Here is a 19,197-nt window from a genome sequence, read left to right as displayed (position 1 = left end):
TCCAGACAATACATGGTAGCAGAGCATCCTTTGCCAAGCCACAACGACCACATCTCAGTATTTGTAAAACAGAAATATGAGTATGTACATATTTTACACCTGGATTCATCCACATTTCTCCAGTGCTTTGTGCAGGCATTACTGAAAATGGTTTTACTGAGCAACAAGCTACACAGCAGGTTGGGACATGCAATTGTTCTTTTCCTCTGACGGACCTCAAACTGGGAAACCTGCAGCTTCCAACCCTTGGCTGCTCCCATAAACCACACTTTAAGCCCTGTTGAGATCCTGATGTCGATCTGGCTCTTCCCAGATACTCACCCACCTTTCTACTATTTCCTATCTAACAAAGATGTTGACCCAAAAAGGCTGATGGAGATGTCTCTCCCCTGCCACTGGACGTGCTGACACCCCTGTTCGTGGGGCTGTCAATTGAGGCATGACTGCAGTCGTTAGTTTTCCTCTGATGTGGTGTAACGTACAGTCGTTACTACAAATACAGCCCCTTGCTTAAAACCAGTGTTTTGCAAACTGTGCACCTGTGTAAGAACAGAGCAAGCAAATCTGAGGACTCCATGACAAGCAATCCTGACTCCCAGATCCAATCTGAGCATGACACGGAATATCATTGACTGAAACTGCAGCCACATTCAGATTCTTTCACCACAACCTCTCTCTTTGTCTGTGTGTTTATTTTACACTAATCACTAAAACATCACAGCACAAAGTCTTGTGTTATCTCTGTATCTATCTCAATATCTATAATTACTTTCTCTTTTGTAAAAACTAGGACAGGGAGTTGTAGCCCTCAAAGATTACAGATACCCATCTTCCTAAGCCTGACTAAGCCTAAACACACAACAATTATAAGATGGTAAACAGCAGTAATTGTACACTAAATGTCTTTTTAAAGAGCCAAATGTGCACTTAAAGTTTAACTCCCACTCACTGCTGCTCTAGAACAAACAGTAAATTAGTGAATACAAAACTAAAAACTTCAAAAAAAAAGGGCTCTGCAGCATGTTTCTCAGGCAGGAGGTAATTCTAAAGTAATTCTAATTCCATCCCCCCCTTTTTTTTTAACCTTTGTAGACATAATGCAGGATAGCTTCAATAAAGCACTGCATGTAGTAAAAGCATGTGATGATCTTGCAATCCAAATGTAATGTGTGGTAATTACCCCGCATTGACAGAAAAGGGGGTACCCAGAGAAATAAACCACCCTCACCCTGCAAAGAAGTCCAGCTGCATTCTAATTTCTCAACAGTCAATTTACTACCTTATATATTTTGAAGTAGGGGGTTATTTGCACGTGTATGTGTCAGTAAAATGCAGCTAGTTTCGTGACCATTATAAGCAGTTAATGCTTCCTCTTTTCACTGGAACAGGTGGCATGCACGGGGCAGAAAGCACACAGCTATTTTTAGCCCATGTGCATCAAAACTAACTCTGAGGTACCACTCCAGCCCCATTCATGGCGAGATTACAGAGTCTTAAAACACTGCACAAGCCTTATATTTGCCTTTTGTTGGGTTGGTGGGAGACTGCTTTGGGAGTGCTTTTGGGAGGAGAATATTATCCAGCAAGAATGAACACAAAAGTCAGTCTCTAGAGGCAGGATTAAGGTGACAGTAGCTATCAAGTACAGGAATAACGGAGACTGAAATACCCCAACTTCTTTCTGGAAGCAGCAGAGCTGTTTGCTTTACAAATGAACATCATGTTTACTGGATGGAGAAGGGGGAAAAGAATTAAAACACCTTAAAAAGTAATAAAATGTAGTTGATAAATGACAAAACCCAATTGCTCTTGCAGCGTGTTATTGTGTGACAGCTCTCCTGATAATTAAAATGAAGAGGTCATGTCCACTAATGGCAATGTCTAATTACAGAATACATAAAATATACTATAAATATTCCAGCATTTCCAAAGAATGTCTGTGACATTTATCACTAAGAGGTATCATGCTTGCTTCTTCCATGTCCATTTCCATGTCTATACTTATAATACTGACTATTTAAACAGGAATTGCCCTCCTCACAAGGTAAAAGAAGAATGCTTTAATACTGATACTGTTTTGCTTGGCCATATGAAAGATATTTCAAAGACCTTTATGTATCTTCACAACTACAACTGGAACTCCACATCTACCCTACAGCCATCACACTGGTTGTTGTTGCTATTTATTATCCAACATTTACTACTGTAATAGTGTCTGGAGACTAAGCAGTTTTGCCACACTACTGTGCCATGCAAATATGTGACAAATGACTACACAGGGATTTTACTGCAGTAGGAAAACTGTAAGAACTAATTGCCCTTGCATAAAGCATCACAGGATGGGAGAAAGGCAGAAGATATTCTGAAAACCTTAAGCTCTTCTATTTTAGGAGTAAAATTTGAACATTATAAGCCTCCCCAAAATTCAGGGGTTAAAAATACAGATATTTATTTTGTTTTGAGGCATGCTGTCACGGTGAACACAGCAGCTAAGCAATTCAGCACCTGTCAAGTCTAAACTATTCTCTATTTAACCAGAATTTACATTTAGTTCAGTCAATTAATATAAGCCTTATCAGGTTCATGATAATTAGCACACTTATTAACAGCAGTAACAGCAGCAGAAATGGTGTCAAAGAAGAGCTTTGTTGTAGTTCGGTTGTTACCACCAGAGACTCCTATCTCTATCTGATCTTACCTAGTGATCTACTTGCTCTTGTACTGCCAAGGAGACCCACTTACTTTGCTCTTAAGCCAGACAAATTACTGTGACAAGAAGCAGACTTAGGGTAGCTTCCATTCACAGATCACTTTAAGTACTTTACAGGTCATGTGCTATTAAACTACTTGCTTTATCAATTTCTTTTGGCTTATCCAAGGCTAAACTGTTTTAGTTGGAGAGGAAGGTTATTTTTTGTTTTCTTTTTCTTCCCCTCTCTGTTTTATTTTAACCATGCATTTGTTGTAAGCTTTTTGCCATTATAGTTAAGGGCTGTTGGACCAAAAAATAATTGCAATCAATAAAAGAAAAACCATCCACTTCTGCTTTCCTTTGCTTCAAAGATACTGTTGAAGTGTACTATAACACATGCAGACTTCTTAGAGCAAGTATCACTTGGAGCAATCAATAAGGACACTTTTTGGTAATTTGTTTTAAGGTAGTCCTTTAATGCCATTAAAGGGCAGGTACAATTTAGACTCTTCCCACAGAAGACGCCCTGTTGCCTGTCAGCCCAGAACTTTAAGCATTTTGACAAGAATTGTCAAATTCCAGACCACTGTTTATACACATATACAGTCCTTTTGTGACTTTCTCTTGAGCTGCAGGGTCACAAGGGTATAATTTACAATACAGAGTAGTGTTTTAAGAAAACGGTAACTCAGAACACAATTGCCGGGTTTTTTTCCCCCCAACTTGAACTAAGAATTTTCCTTTTCTCTTAAGCTCAGAACCATGAAGCCATACCATTAGTGCAAATTATTTTGAGAAAAAGGCTAAAAGTTAATATACTTGGACAAAATTAGCCACTGTTTTAACAATAAAGGGAGTATTGTGCTATCCCTTCACTTACCACTCTTCTTAACTATTTGACATTAGATAAGACCTGGAAAAAAATGAAATCCATAGATTGCACTGTGTGGAATATTCTACAGGCAGGGAGGCAACTTTATAAAAGGTGAGACAGTGCTATAAACCAAGAGTCAAATTGGAATTTGAACCTTAATTTTAGATTCCTAGGTTTTTCAATGTTCAAGACACACCTCTAACATTAGTTTAACATTCTCCGGTTTTGTGAGAGTAGCTACAAAAGGGACAATTAAATACAAGCTGAGTTGAACTGTAGTGAAGGTGTTTCCAGGCTACATTTTTAAGAACATACTTGAAAGACTGGCAGAACAATCCAGTGCTCTGGTATTTTCACAAATTCAAAACAATAAGATACTTAAGAGTCTATTCACAAAAAAAAAAAAAAAAAAAAAAAAAAAAAAAAATGAACAGAGGAAAAATGGAGACTTAAATGTCTCTAAGTGGAAGAAACATTTCCCATTTCAACTTTAGCACTTTACCACTGACATAGAACGAAAAAAGTGCTTGTATATAACCCAGACATGTCAGCAGTGAAATGAATCTCCGGGCTGTGCAATGATCTAAGAAAATCTGAATGGGCATATGGGAACAGCTCATTTTGCAAGACCTCCAAAACCAACCCACTGATAAACACCGGAGGGTGCCTGACTGCCTGCATACTCACATGCTTATTTGTTGTTATTCTTATTCATTACTGAGTCATTATTATTATTTAAGTGCCGACAATGCACTTGTGAACCAGAACAGATGCAAAATATCCTGTGCTAATGAGAAAATCAAAGCCTTTCTTATATTAGCAATTTCATATTATAGGATCTCTTTATTTTTGCCAATAAAGCACAAAAGTAATTAATACAGCAATATTTTCTTATTGTTCATGAGTAAAGCAAGTAAAACTGCTCAGATTCTGCTTTGGTTCTCCCCCCTATCAGCACAAAATACAATAAATACTATTGAAGAATTCCTATTAAGACAAACAGCTGCCAAATAAAATACAACAAAAATCTCTCATAAAAGGCTGTTGTCTGTTTATTCAGAGATAAAGTCAGTACTCCTCACTGAAAATAAACAGTGTGGCACTGCTCTTTCATATTTAAATACTTCTACTGCCTTATTGCTGTAACCATCTCACAGGATAATTTGTTAACTGAGGGCTGGAACTGTGGGTCCAGCATCACCTCCCATTCCTGAATAGCAACTAGACCCCTATGTAACCAGTACATGCTTTCCACCCCTAAAATTATGCTACTACATATATAAGGGAGCTGACAAATAATCTCATTTAAATAGCTGTGCATAAAGAAGGTGCCAGGTTTGGGCATTCTCTGATAGTAGTGATGGATGTGTACTCCAGCCATGTGCAGCTCCAGGATGACCCCTCCAACAGGCCAGGTTTGCTGGGAAGGAGGGTGGCTGAGGAAGGCTCCCTGCAACACCCACTTCCCCCAGTGCCAACGGAGTCACAAACCAGCACATACTGGAGCTGTGTCTGCTGCTTATGACACCCACTTTTAAAGCAGGGGCAGAGATATTGGAGCTGCTTCACCTACACCCTGTGTAGGTAAACCTGCAGCAGGGGATACTTTAACTGAGCTTAGAAAGAAGACACTGTTCCTTCAAGTAAGGCCAAATGGAAACTAATTGCTCTCAGCAAACCAACCTGTGCATACTCCCCAAATTTGGCCCCAGAAACTCTCCACCTCAGCAAACATGACTACACTTTTGAGGACCATTCTACATCATGGGAATGTATCACGACCAAAAAACACTTTCATGAGAACTAAAGGGTTTTTTCCCCTCAATTTCAGTAACGAACACGATTCAAGCACAAAATGACTCAGCCATGACTGCAGGGCTCAGGCAGTGAGTGCAGCACTGCTGCAGAGACAACGGCCAGCACGGAGCAGAGCTCAGCCCCGCTGTCATTTCTCCTAAAACAAAGCAGGGTGGTGAACAATATTTGATTCCTACAGCCTTGTTGAAGAAGCTTGCTGGAGTCAGAGATGGGCCCAGTCCTGCACTGGAGTCAAATGGGTATAATTCTGTATTAACTCCTGAGCAGCCCAAGGGTCCCTGCGAGGGCAGAGCCCAGCACGAGCCTCTCTGCCCACCCCAGCGCTCCCACTGCATCTGCAACCAGAGCTTGCAGGAGGCTCCCTGAGCTAGAGAAGAGCCTGGCTACACATTTTGTATCAAAATACTCCTACCACTTCCAAGTATGGGGAAAAGAAGCCAAGACTGAAATGCCAGAGCCAGTAAAACTGCAACATGTATCAACAAATGGAAATGTGAATGAAGAAGTTTCATCTTCAGCAAGTCCTCGAAAGGGAGAACTGAGATCCTCAGAATCTGCTTTTGACTATAAAAGCAACTAAAAGAGCTAGATAGTACTCCCTGTTCTACATAAAAATCCAAGAACACCTGACATTCGGAAGACCAAGTCTGGCCCTAAATACTTCATGGGATTAAATAAAAATGACAAGAACATTAAATACAAATAAGAAAACATCTAGCAAAAGATCATCTGCTGTTCTGACTTTAAAGGTCTATATGGAAACAACTGCCAGTTGTAACAGCAGCATCCTGTCAATGACATACATTTAAACAAAAGGAATAAAACACACAAACAATAAGCCAACGCTCTGGCAACAATGGATAAAAAAAGCCTAGATTGGTAATTTTCCATTAAATATTTAACTTAATAAAACCAAAAACCACACATTTGAACTAGAAGAACGTTTCTAAAACCTCTGGAAGCGTGACAGATGAACGACAACTGACAATTCACATTTAAGTCCAGAGGAATGCCCAGGCTTCACGTCCTCTTAACTCAGCCCTAAGTCAACACACTTATCCCTGAGCGAGCGCTCGTGCCCACTGACGCAGGCACACTCACTGAGGGACTGGGGGTGCTCCAGTACCTGCCCAGTCTGGCCACGCTGCTAAAAGCCAGCATTTCCAGATTTCTGACAGTCACCCTTTGCCACATCCCCATTTGTTCTTGGCTGGGTATATTCTTGGCCCAGAACGTTTACAACCCCTGGTAATATCCTCCCCCCCCACAAAGCTGTGACGCATTCTTAACCACAGCTCTGAAAACACACTGACATTATAATATACAAACATGTACAGAAGATATACACACTCAGACACACCAGGGGATAAAACAGACTGGGAGGAAACGAGGAACTTTATGTTACTGTCTTTTCTAATGAGATAGAAAGTGGCAGATGTAAAGATTTCATTCAACTGACAATCTCTTTTATGATATGAATAAACTACTAAAACAGATTTAATCCTTTATAAAAATCAGATTATAAGAAGCAGACAAAATCACAACTTTATTCAATACGCCATCTTATCCAGTGTGACTAATGCATTATTTGTATGAAGTTAAAGTGGAGCGTTGGAAGGCTATGAAATAAATCAAATGCTCTACTTTATGTAATCTTAACAGACAGATCCCATTAGGATTCTACTATGCATAGCTGTTGGTTAAAATCATTGACCAGTATCCTTATAAATTAATCAACTGAGGTAATGCTGGCTTGGCTGTCATCGTTTGCTCCTAATCTACATTTTGAATTCACTTCAACTTTTCAAGCCCTTTAGAATAGGTTTATCAATTCTCTTGCCCTTGCTTCAGACATCCACCTAACCATTAACTGTTTACAAAAGACCCAGTACAATGGAACTGTATCTTTTATGTTCCTTTTCTTTCCACAGATATTAGAGCATATATTGACACTGCTTTATAATTAGTTAGAAAGATATTAAATCTTAACCAAACATTCTAGCCTGCCTCAATTTTTTTGATGAGACCTTTTATCATTGGAGTTGAATTTGCAGGCAGATTGTGTGAGTTTACACAAGCTAGAATCATTACAAAATCTAAAATAACCCTGATCTGGTTGAAATGCAGCTAGAAAAATATTCTTGGTTATGTGTATACAGGAGGAAAAAAGCCTCCTCGATATCAGGTTATTTGTGGAGCTCTAATGTGTTTTCAAACACATGACTTCTGTGTTACGTCTGTGTACTTTATGCAGTTTCTAGTCATGTTTGTTAGATGTCTGCATGTCATGTACTGCAAGATTCATGAGCAGTCTACAACCAGGCGAAATTCTCACACAACAGCTTGTCTTGGGTAATGGGGAAAGAAACAGCAGAGTGAAGTGACAGGGAAGTGTATTATTTATTATCCTGATGAGGATAACACCTAGTCATGGTCTACCATCCAAACATGCTCAATGTCCTGCTGATGGAGTATATGATTCTAAATGAGCACACAGGTGTTTTCCTCTACAAATATCAACACTCTCTTTTAATTATATCCCCTTATCTATGATCCCTCCATGTGCACATTAAAGAATACCCAGTTTGGGCAAGGGCTTTTCAAAGACAGAAGGAAAGACTGAGCAGTAACAGAAACATTGCAATAAATTGCATAATGTTTCTGGAGCTCTACCACAGAATAGATAAAGGTCATCTGCTCCTGAAATGGAGTGTGAAAGCAAGGGAAGCTGTAGCTAAGTATGGTTTAGAGTTTACTAAATCAACGAAAAACTTCAACCAGCTGCAGTGGCCTCTGGCTCAGCCCTCTGGTGCAAATTTACTGGCCCACAGACAACTACCAAACCCACAAAGACAATACTTCTAAGTATGTATGACACTAATAATCTCCCTAATTGCCTTAAAATGATACACAGGATTTCATCAAAATTCATTCCCTTCTTCAAAGGCACATTGTTAATTTCAGAAGCAAATTCCTCCAACACAGTCTATTAAAACACATATGTGCAAATACCCCCTGGTTTTCGGGGACATGAAAATAAAGACCATCAATTGTTTTTGCTGCCTGTTTTCCCTTGAAAGAAAGGACCTTAGAATAAAATTTTGCCCTGTATTCATTTGTTTCCAATCACAAGGATGTACTTTTCCTAGCGCTTGCTGAACGCAACACAGTAATTTGTATCCCCAAGTGGTATAAATAGAAAGTATGTTCAGTCTAATAACATATGTGAAGAAAACTCATGTCCAGGGTTAGCCAACAAAGCAGTGGCCTGCTAGAAACAAAGGCAGCTGGCTCAAAGAGCAACAGTGCTTCTGAAAAACTGTGGATGTACTATTCAGTGAAGCATCCAAGACATGACGTTTATTTAAGCTACAGCTGCATATACAAAGCTTTGCTATAAGATCCGGTAAACGGCAAGTCTTCTGCAGTAACAAGATGGTTCTGTCTCCAAAAGGTCCATGGCCTTCACTGTCCAGCTGAGAGCAGGGCAAATTACATCAAGTAAACACACCATAAATAAATTCTGCCTTTCAGAAGAGTTTCTCTGCCTTGATTACATTCTCTTGCAGATATGCTCTGCTCAAATCCCACCATTTCTCTTTACAGGCTTGCCTTTCCCTTACTAATATATCTGCCTAGGTTTCTGTCTTCCTCTATCACTGTAAACATTCATAAACATTAAGGGACTTAACCTCATCACACCCCCATGGAATAGGAAAATATACCCATCAGAGTTGGCAAGCAGTGAAGTGGAACTCAGCTGCCAGCAGTCCTGACCAACACAGAGTCCTTCTGCAAGTCACTTTGCTCCTCTCTTTCCACTCCCCAGTGTATAAGGAGTACTGACAATGACTTCTCTGAAAAATGCCTCAGTCTACCAGTAAAATTCTGAGGTGTTAGGCTTCTCACTTTACAAAAGGAGGTAAAGCAGAGACATAAATTAATATTGCTTGAAGGGTCTGTAGCTAGAAATATCACCCCATTTTTCTAAACACGTGTATATCATCAGCAAAAATGTTGCATTCAACACAAGGATCTCAATGCACCAGCTGTGCTACAGACAATCAACACTGTTTACTCTTCTTGTAGGTAACACTGTACAAGAAAGCTAGTGAAGGGCTATATGGCTAGAGGGAAGTTCAGAGCAGAGAAAATGTCAAAAAGAGTTCCCAGCTGACCCCCAGCAAGATGAAAAAGTGAGCAGAAAGATCAGATAAAGGTAACTACACAGCTGGCCCTTCTCTCTCATGTTTTGCACCTCAGAAAAAAAAAAAAAAAAAAGGCAAATTACCACAAATGTAAATATCATTGCCCCACTTTGAGAGATACCAAGTGACTTTCCAAAGGCAGTGAAGCAGCCAGATGCAGTAAGAGAATCTCACCAGTAAGAGAATCCATGTTCTACTCCTAAAGACATATTCACCTTGATTTCACAAACTTAAAAATGAGGACAACAACTCTCTCAAGTATTAAAAAAAAAAAAAAAAAAAAAAGCAAAGCAACTTAGTTCCTTCTCCAAGCAACCACTACCCTCAGCCACTGGCCAGTGCCTCAATCCCTTCACCTATCCCTCTTCAAAGGCTTGGTGAAGACAAATAGGCTTTCCAATGTGCAATGAAGCAGAAAGCCATGAAAATCAAAGGGCTGCTTTTTGAGTAAATATGAGCTCCAAAGCCATTGTCCTCTCCCACAGAGGAGATCTATGAAAATGCTTACCATAGCATATGCACAGTATTCTTTACAGCTCTGCCTCCCTGCTGACCACCAGCCCCAGGGCCCAGTCCGCCTCCCATTACAATTGGCTTCACCACACCCACTGACTTGTATTGGAACTCTTTCAGGGACCCTAACTAATGAGTTTTTAAACACTTGTAGACAGAAGAGATAATTCCTCGTCATTATTCTTCACAGGGAACACCAGGAAGAATGTCACTCCATTGTTCTACAGGAAAGAAACTGGAAGAAAAATCACCCCCCACTTTCAAAAGAGCAGCCCGAAGTTTTCATACATGAGTTGGCTCCCCCAGGCTAGGGGTGTCTCACCTGAGAGTTCAGGACAGGGACCTAAAACGTGTGCAACCTTCTGAAATCATCTCGCACACTGGCACCTATGCAAAGAGGTCCATAACCAGCAGGCACATGTTCTTCCAAGTCTTGAATACAACAGTCTCAAATATAAGCATTGCTACTGAAAGCAGCATAGAAACAGACTCACCTGAACACCACATTACTGCAGGATCTTAGTTTCCATCATGGCATGAGACTGAAGCAAATGGGACCTGGCAACCATAATGATATTTTATATCTCCCCATTTTATATTTAAAAGCTTTGCATTTGCTCTCTCTACTGACAGTTGTTTGCTTTTTTCCTCACAAGTGAAATCATGACCTAAACCAGTAACACAGTAAAGGATGAAAAAAAAAAAGGGCAGTAGACCTACATAATGTACTGCTACCCTCAGACACAAAAATATTTTAAATAAAAACAATCTCATTGAGAAGCCACCTTCTCAGCACAAATCATAAACCACCAAATACTGCTCTGTTTTTACCTAGTCTTACTTTCAGGTGTCTATCATTCTGTAGGATGCAGATACCATCAGTCATCATAAGGGCCTACACTTGGATGTCCAAGAAAACTCAAACTACAGTTGAATCCTGACAACAGTCCATGCAAAGTGCCAAAAGGAAAAAGCACTAGTCTCAGTAGTAAGCCATCTGCAGGTTTGAGCCCCAGGCACTGAAAGCAATGTAGAGCTAGAGAATTTACTCATTCCACAACACCATGTACACCCACAGCTATACAAAAATAGCTATTATAATACTTGTCAAAGGAACAACTGAGTGATTTTTAAGTTAGTGCTCTATCTTGTTTTCTTCTTTGCTGGTTGTTAATACCCCACCCCTATAAATACATATAATTATGAGTGGGCTATTCATGTCTTACTATAACTGGTAGCACCATGCAGCATCTGAGTCAGGAATCTGAACTGCTGACTGCAGCTCCTCACTAAACAAGATTTACTCATCACACATAGTAAATGGCATTCCCCATTCTCTGCTCCACCTACAATAAAAATCAGCTTCCAGTTGTGGTACCATCTCCAACTCTCCTTAAAACCCATCATCCCAAATCACAGGGAGTAAGGACTCAATGACAATCTCCAGTGAAAATACACAGACTAACTGCCGAGGTCACAAAGAAAAAATTCCCCAGGTAGAGTTTTCCTCTCTCAGTGGCTTGATTTGAACACATTCATAAAACATTATTAAAACATGATATAAAGTTTTACTGAAGAAACTATTTACTAGACCTTTGCTTAAAAGTCATAATAATTTATGGTGTTGATCTGCTACGTATGAGTTGAAAAGTAGTCTCTTCAGGATAAAACAGTGTGTAACAGCTGGGAAGTTAACTGCTGGAAGTTTTGGTTTATTCTCTTACCTCAGTTCTCTGGTTCCACATTATTTTTCAGCAGTATGAGCCCAACCTTGTAAACCCAACACATTGATTGCACTCAACAGCAGTCCTGTTGAAATTCTGAAGCAATATACAATTCCTAGAAGTTTCTGCAAGAGAGGACTCCTGTAAAAAGTAGTCGAAAACAAGCTCTCCAGGTCATTCCCTAAAATCTTTCCTCACAAATGCAGATTTAACATCACATGCCCTTTCTGAGACTCTTCTGTCAAACAACTGTCTCATTAGAAGTTACTCAAAATGGAGCTTAAAAGCTACTGACACACACACTGCCATCTTTCCTCTCATTTTTTAATCTCTACAGTTGTCCATTAGTCAGGAGTAATGTACCTTCTGACCTCTGACCAAAGCTATTAGAACAATTTAAACAAATATTTTGGTTACAAAGCATCAATACAGAACATTCAGTAACAATAAAAAGATGAAAGACCTGTCTTTTCAAGTCACTGTTGTGACTTCCTGACCATACTATACTATGAGTGGTCTGGAAGGTTATATTAACTTGACACTTTACTTGATTTACTATCTTCTTTTTCAGAGCTTAAGAAAGAATTTGTAACACAGCAAAACCCAGAATTGCAGCACATTTTCAGTTTTCAGTGTTAATAGACGTTTGACGGCTTTAGAAAATCCATTCTGTTAACTGCAATCGAGAGAAAAGATTCAAGCTTCCCTCTCCATTTTTCCTTTCTTTCCGTAAAAGAAAGGCAGTAAATTTGCATTAGACAGGTTCAGAATTGGGCTCTGAGGAGTTTTTCCACGTGCATAGTATTAGGTATGTGCAAAGTGCCTTGCTGATCTTGATCATTAGAGAGTTGCTTCACATTAATGAAGTCTCCCTTTTGGCCAAAACAGGGTCAGATCCAGTACTCTCTGAAGTCAACTGGGGGCACCTCCATTGGCATCACCGGCTCCTGACTCAGGCCCAAGTTGGAGGAAGACATGGGTACTTTATGGTATTTATTATTTACATTTAACAAGCATCCAGAAGCCAAATCCTTCGAGTCCTTGCCATTAAAAAAAAAAAAAAAATCATTACCCCAAATTAAAGGCATGGGGGAAAAACAGGATAGGGTCTCTCTGTTTAGATGTTTATTCCACAGACTTCATGGGTTTCGTGTATAAAGAGCGTCCTACAATTCCTCGAAATTTTTTTTAATGAGATTTAATATCTGCATTCTTTCTGGATGCCCAGTTATTTGTGAAATCCTGTAAAACTGCTGATAGGTTTCAGGGAAATGGATGTGTATACAGTCAAAAATAACATCAGCTTTCATTACCACATACATCAAAAACTGGGGTTTAGTCATTAGTAAAGCATGTTGAGCATTTTGGGAGTGAACAAGAACCCACTTCAGTAAAATTTAATTTGAAATCAGAGTTGTTTTAATAGGACCACTTGTGTGCTTAAAACCACATACCTGCCTATGGACCCTTCTCTATTAAGGCCCACGTGCTTTTTCTAAGTTTTAGAGCCAATTTCGTCCCATCTCACATGTTGGGAATTTTGCTTGACTCGCATAAAAACAGAATTTGGGCCTCATACACAAAAAGCATCACAACACTCCTTCCACAACGCTGGAGCACACACCATCTCAGTCCTAACTCAGCCCTCAGCACAAAAAGACCAGCAGTGCCCAGCCATTTTTTCAAAGATCATTTGATGTATTTATTCAACTTAACAGTTTACAGAATGTCACATTTCCCCCTTAAATTATTTAGCCACATTCCAGGTTGCAGAAACAGTCTTGTCAGACAGACAAAAGGAATCGTTTTTCCTGACTGAAGGACCTGCATCACAGTACCATCTCTTACTCAAAAAGAAAAGCCCAAGCAATATAATTGGCATTCACGTTGAAAGTGCTTAAATGCTCTGAAATTCTGCCTGGCTTCAGAATAGCTGAACAATATCTGAAGTATCTATTCTCCGTCCCAATTTGTATATTTTAAAAGTCATTAAATTCTTGAATGAATCATTAGGAAAACAATTCAAATGCTGTTAAACTGATAGTAATTTTGCCTCATAGGATAGATGTGAGCTTAATGTTTGCAAACAGCCAAATTCTTTTAAGATTTACACTCCATGGAGTTCAATATCAGCCAGGGAAGAATTACTAAATCAGGATCTACTTCAAGTACAGGTTTTGGCCCAAGACTATTTTTGGTCTTCCTCAGCTGCTTGTTTTGACAGCATCTAATCCTCCTCACACACCCACCAGCAGCCACACAATCCATCCATTTACACTTCCAAAGCAAATTGAAAATGAAACATTTTCAAATAATTACTCGCGGATGTCTGTAATACAAATCCAAAAAGTAACTGCAATTCAGCTGTAATATTTCTTAGGGGGAAGAAAGGGAGGGGAAGAAAAACCTTACAAAATTGCATTCAAAATGTGACTCTCTCCTGTACTGATGCTCTCACCATCACCCCCCTCAAAAACTTAAAATTAAAAAAAAAAAAAAAAACCCACCAAAAAATTAATCTAACTCCCAAAGAGCCTATCTACTCTGCTTCACACATTCCCATTGGAAACACAACCCTTTTTCCACATTCAGAAGACTTTTCATTGAGTGAGTTATTACAGACCCTGGTGAAAGAACAGTAACTGAGAAGGTCTTCTGCAGGGGCACAAGGCAAAGAGGGAAGGGGGAAGGTGGGTGAAGGGGGAGAAATAGCCAAGGCTGGAACTGAAACAGTTCACCTTTGTCTGGAGAGCAGGATCACCCCCTCCAGGTTGAGCACTATGTTGAAAGAGCGCGCTGCTGTGGCACACAGAGTGTTTCTGCACTCACACAGGAGAGGAACCTGGCCCACAGATGGCCTGTTCTCAGCTTTGTCAGCCACAAACAGACCTTTGAACTTTCTATTTATATAACAGTTTAGTGAGTTTAAGCCTCTTCCTGTATAACTGGCAGTTTGCTGGTTTTGCTGTAATTAGGCTACTTGTGATACATAATATAAAAAAGAAAAAAAAGCCCAAGAGGCTTGTTTCTCTGCAGTGAGGAGTCTTCCTCATCACAACCACACATCTAAGATGACACTCTTACCTGATCATCTTATTTCCCTTTGCCGGGTTTTAATTTGCATACCTCAATATGAATTCTTTTGCTAAGTATTTTCTCAACTTCCACTTTTTTAAAGATTGGAGGACTTAAAAATATTAAAACCAACGACAATAAATATAATATAAGCCATGAATCTCTCTGCCTTTGTTTGTGCTAGTGAGGAGGCATATATATATTCTGAGGTGGTTGGGTCTTTGTTGGGTTTTGTTGTTTCCCAGCTGCTGATTAATGACACCACCTTACTCCGTAAGCAGGTTCAAATCCAGCCACATGGTCCCAGGACACAGCAAGATTTCATTTACTTGGTTACCACAGACAAGCGTGGAAAGTGATTTAAAAGATGAAATTTGATTTTTAACAGCAAGTGGTCCCCTTGGTGCACACAGGCATTCAAGCTTTTCATTATATCCATCTCCCCTCCTTTCTCCCTCACAGAATAGCTCATATTAAATGCAAGCCCAGGTGAACATTTCTTATTCATCCAGGAATCATAGTAGACTTCAGCTTTGGTCCCTTCATCTCATCCCAAGTTTACATTCATTTAAATTGTTTTGGGTATTTTTCAGTTTTTCAAGTCTGGAAAAACATCCATGGGGATATTTGTGGCCTTATTTTACACATTTTACCCAAATGTTAACAAAATCCTTGACACCAGCTCTCGACTGCCCTCCCGACCACTTTCTTGATGAAGGTTCAATGAAACACCCCATTCTTGTACTACTGTGATCTCTCCTAATATAGGAAACTAAAGGGCTGATTGTGCAGTTTGTATCAGGGCAAGGCTCCCACTAATCATCCAAAATGCCAGGTGAGAATTTCAGCACACATGTAGTGGCACCACATGCTGTAACAACCACAGTTCTTGACAAAATACATTTCAAGAAGGGACACAAAAATGTACCTCCACTGGAGGCAGGGGGAAATCAACTGTATTTTTCCCATCAGCCCAAAACTTTTGGGAAGTCATTTCCTGGTATAAAGGCAAAGCAGAGTAAGTTTACCTTTGCACCTTTTCATCAGATTAAAAAAATAATTCTGCTCAAGCTATAAATATTTTTTTTAATATATTTCTCAGGCTAACAATGTTTCTGTTGTAGTTTGCATACAGATAATACAGACTCCCACACACTCGGTAGGCCCCAGCTTGCCTTCTTGGCGACTGCAGCACAGATTAGCAGAAGTTTTGGGTTTGCAAGGAATGCAGAAGAGGGTCCCTAATTGCTTTATAAATGCTTGTGAAACACGTTTTACAAAGGCCATCTTACAGGCAGACCACCGAGGATAGCTTTGAAATAAGCAGCAGCAATTCACACATCATGTTATATATACTTATTCATAGATATTATCAAGTAACCACACCGTTATTGATACACAGACAAAGTTAACAAACCTTGATGGGTGAGCATGCACATTTCTGGGTGCGTAGGGATGGTATATATAACAGTTTACATATATACATATATACATGTATGTTTATGGATAGATGAGCTAAACTCAGCTCTCTGTAAGCTACGCAACTACTTGTCAGAGAGAAAAATGTTTACGTGTGTTATAAAATACATGTCACGTTCGTGTATACACGTAGATTACGTACCCATATATTATACACGTGTGCACTTGCATACACTAATTGGATTACTAAAAGCTAAATCCAAATTGACCTCAGCAATAAGTAATTGTGTGTGAACGCCTGCGCCATATAGAGAGTTTGTGCACATATCAAACAATTTGAAACAGTCCAAGTAAAAACGTTCTCTCCTCGTGGACCTTAAAAACAATACATTTTCACGGTACGAAAGCAAGCAAATGGAATTTCTAGACCAAGTGGCAAGATGTTCATGTTTTATGGAAAAACAGAAGCACAAGACTTCCCTTCTTTCTGATGTACATCTCTAAATCCACATAAAACCGTAGTCAAATGAAAGTAAGTTATTAAGCAAACACTAAAACTCAATGCCTATAATGTGCTTAGTATTTGAACTACACCCACATATCAGGTTGTAACAGCTTTTATTAAATTAATGATGTTACCCACATTATAAATTAGGCAAATTGTATGCAAATATTATTTGAGTGGTAATATGGTGGTTATCAGTTGTCTGCAAAATAAATTAGTGTAGCAGAGTAAAGATAGTGTGGTAGAAGCATAATATTTAATTGAGCACTAATTTTATTGTGATTATTACTTTTAAATAACAACAGCATGATTATTAGAAGATGTAATACAATGGTTTATGCAGAGCTGATAAAACACGCACATGATCCAAAACGCCTGTTAACAGATTAATATTGATACAGTGTAATTTATAGTTGCAAGGATTTACTCCAAATTGCTGTAAAATGGAACGTGACAGGTATTTGGTTCTGATTACCATGGATTTGCAAGTATTGCTGTTAGACCATGTCTGGCAAAATGATAGTTATTAACTAGATATGTTATCTCTTTCCTAGACATACCTTTATATTATCAACTAAGTAAAGTAAACCCTCTGCAAAAGACGAGGTCCAAATGCACATGCATACACACATATAATCTGTGTGACATTTAGAGATTAGAATCACAAAAAACAGTATTTTAGTCTCTTTCTTTCTCGGCAAACTGCACTCCAGCCTAAAAGCATTTAACAAAGCAGTACCCAACCCCTGAATTTCACCATGTATAGTTAAAGAATTATAAATATATTCGCTAAATTGAAAAGTAAAGAAAGAACCCATAAAACCAGACAAAGAATAAGCACAATCTCATTAACCAGCCGGGGAAGTGACTAAATACCTACCCAAATTCTAACTTTCCCAGCTACTTGTCACCCATCAAAAATTCCTTAACATTCACTTTGATAGCAAGTTTACAATACACTTAAACAGATGCACCGACCTTTTTAAGCGTGCATCTATTTGCAGAGCAATATAAACCTAAAATTCCACTCTTGGAAAAAAAAAAAAAAAGGGGGAAAGAGAGGCAGGGAGGGGGAAGAAAAAAAGAGACCTGTTATAATATCACGGGCACTGATCTTCCCACTTCCAAAACTAACTTCAATAACGCTCCATCCAGAATAGGAAACCAGTAAAACCAAGCAAGAGAAGCCCCCCCTCCTAAACCGATCAGGGCTCACAGGCGAACTGTGCCACAGCAAAAACTACAGTTGCGGTTCTCCCCCGTGAAAAGGAACATTGTCAGTGACAGCAGTAAACACAACATTAGCAGAAGCCGCGATCCCGGGGAAACATCGCCTCCGCTGCACCGCTCCTCTGCCCGGGAGGGGGCTGCTGCTGCCGCTCCCGCAGCGGCACCCGGCACATTTCGGCGTCCCGTCCTTCCCCCGCGGGCCAACTTCGCCCCCCGCCGCCGCCGCGGACCGAGCGGAGCTCCCGGAGCCGCGGCCGCGGAGCGCGCCCGGAGCCGCCCGGCACCGGCACCGGCGGCTGCCCCGGGCGGCCCCGCACCGCTGGCACCGGGGGCTTCCCCCCGCAACAAAGGCTCCGGCACCGGGGGCAGCGAGCGGGGAAGCGAGGAAGGAGGCAGCTGTGAGAAGGAGAGAGGGGTGGAGAGACACGGGGTGGCGGAGGGGGGGAAAAAAGGAGAAAAACCAAAACCAAAAAAAAAAAAAAAAAAAAAAAAAAAACCCCAACAAACCACCCACCCGAAAAAAAAAAAAAAAACCTACCACTGCTGCTCTAAGTCCCAGTCCCTGAAAAAGTCGAATAGGTCCATAACGATGTGGTGGGGGAGAGACTCAGAGAAGTGGGTTGCCCCCTCCCCTGCCGCCCCGCAGAGCCGAGCCGAGCCGAGCCGGCGCGGCTATCGCTGCCCGGCCCGCATGGGCAGCGGCGCCGCGGGGAGCGGCGGCCGCCGCGGGGCCGCGCGGAGCCGCCCGGGGTGGCGGGAGCGCCGCCGCCGCCGCCAGCAGCGCGGCGCGGCTGTGCCCGGCTGGGAGAGGCGGCTCGGCGGCGGCGGCGGCCCGGCGCACACACACACAGACGGGCGGGCAGCCTGCCTCGCACACCGCGAGGGGAGGAGCCGGGGCGGCCCGAAGCCGCGGCATGGAGCCGCCGCGGCAGCACCGCCGGGATCCGGCGGAGCCGCGAGCCCCCGCCGGGAGCGCGGGGAAGTTTAGCTGGGAGGGAGGAGGAGGAGGAGGAGGAGGAACGGCGGGGGGATGCGGGGGAGCAGCGCGGGCTTCGCGCCTCCGGGAGACACGGGGAGGCCTGGCTGGGCTTGGGGAAGGGGGGGGAGAGAATTAAAACCAAAAACCAAACAACAAAAAA

The 19,197-nt window shown here is 41.0% G+C and overlaps 1 protein-coding gene across 3 annotated transcripts in view; it reads right to left on the bottom strand.

Moving 5' to 3' along the window:
• The window catches only part of AFF2 (AF4/FMR2 family member 2), a 336,299-nt gene extending 317,568 nt beyond the window's left edge, over window positions 1–18,731 (bottom strand). For all 3 annotated transcript variants that reach the window (XM_027716444.2, XM_027716448.2, XM_027716445.2), the window contains exon 1: window positions 18,597–18,731. In XM_027716444.2, the coding sequence (XP_027572245.1) occupies window positions 18,597–18,643 (47 nt within the window). In that variant the 5' untranslated portion in view covers window positions 18,644–18,731. The remainder of the gene's footprint in view (window positions 1–18,596) is intronic.
• Window positions 18,732–19,197: the final 466 nt, after the last annotated feature.

Source organism: Pipra filicauda, unplaced genomic scaffold, assembly GCF_003945595.2.
Source record: "Pipra filicauda isolate LSUMZ 115617 unplaced genomic scaffold, ASM394559v2 scaffold239_size1682155_pilon, whole genome shotgun sequence".
Lineage (NCBI taxonomy): Eukaryota > Metazoa > Chordata > Aves > Passeriformes > Pipridae > Pipra > Pipra filicauda.
The sequence above is the reverse complement of the archived record's forward strand: the minus strand, read 5'-3'. Positions and strand labels throughout refer to the sequence as shown.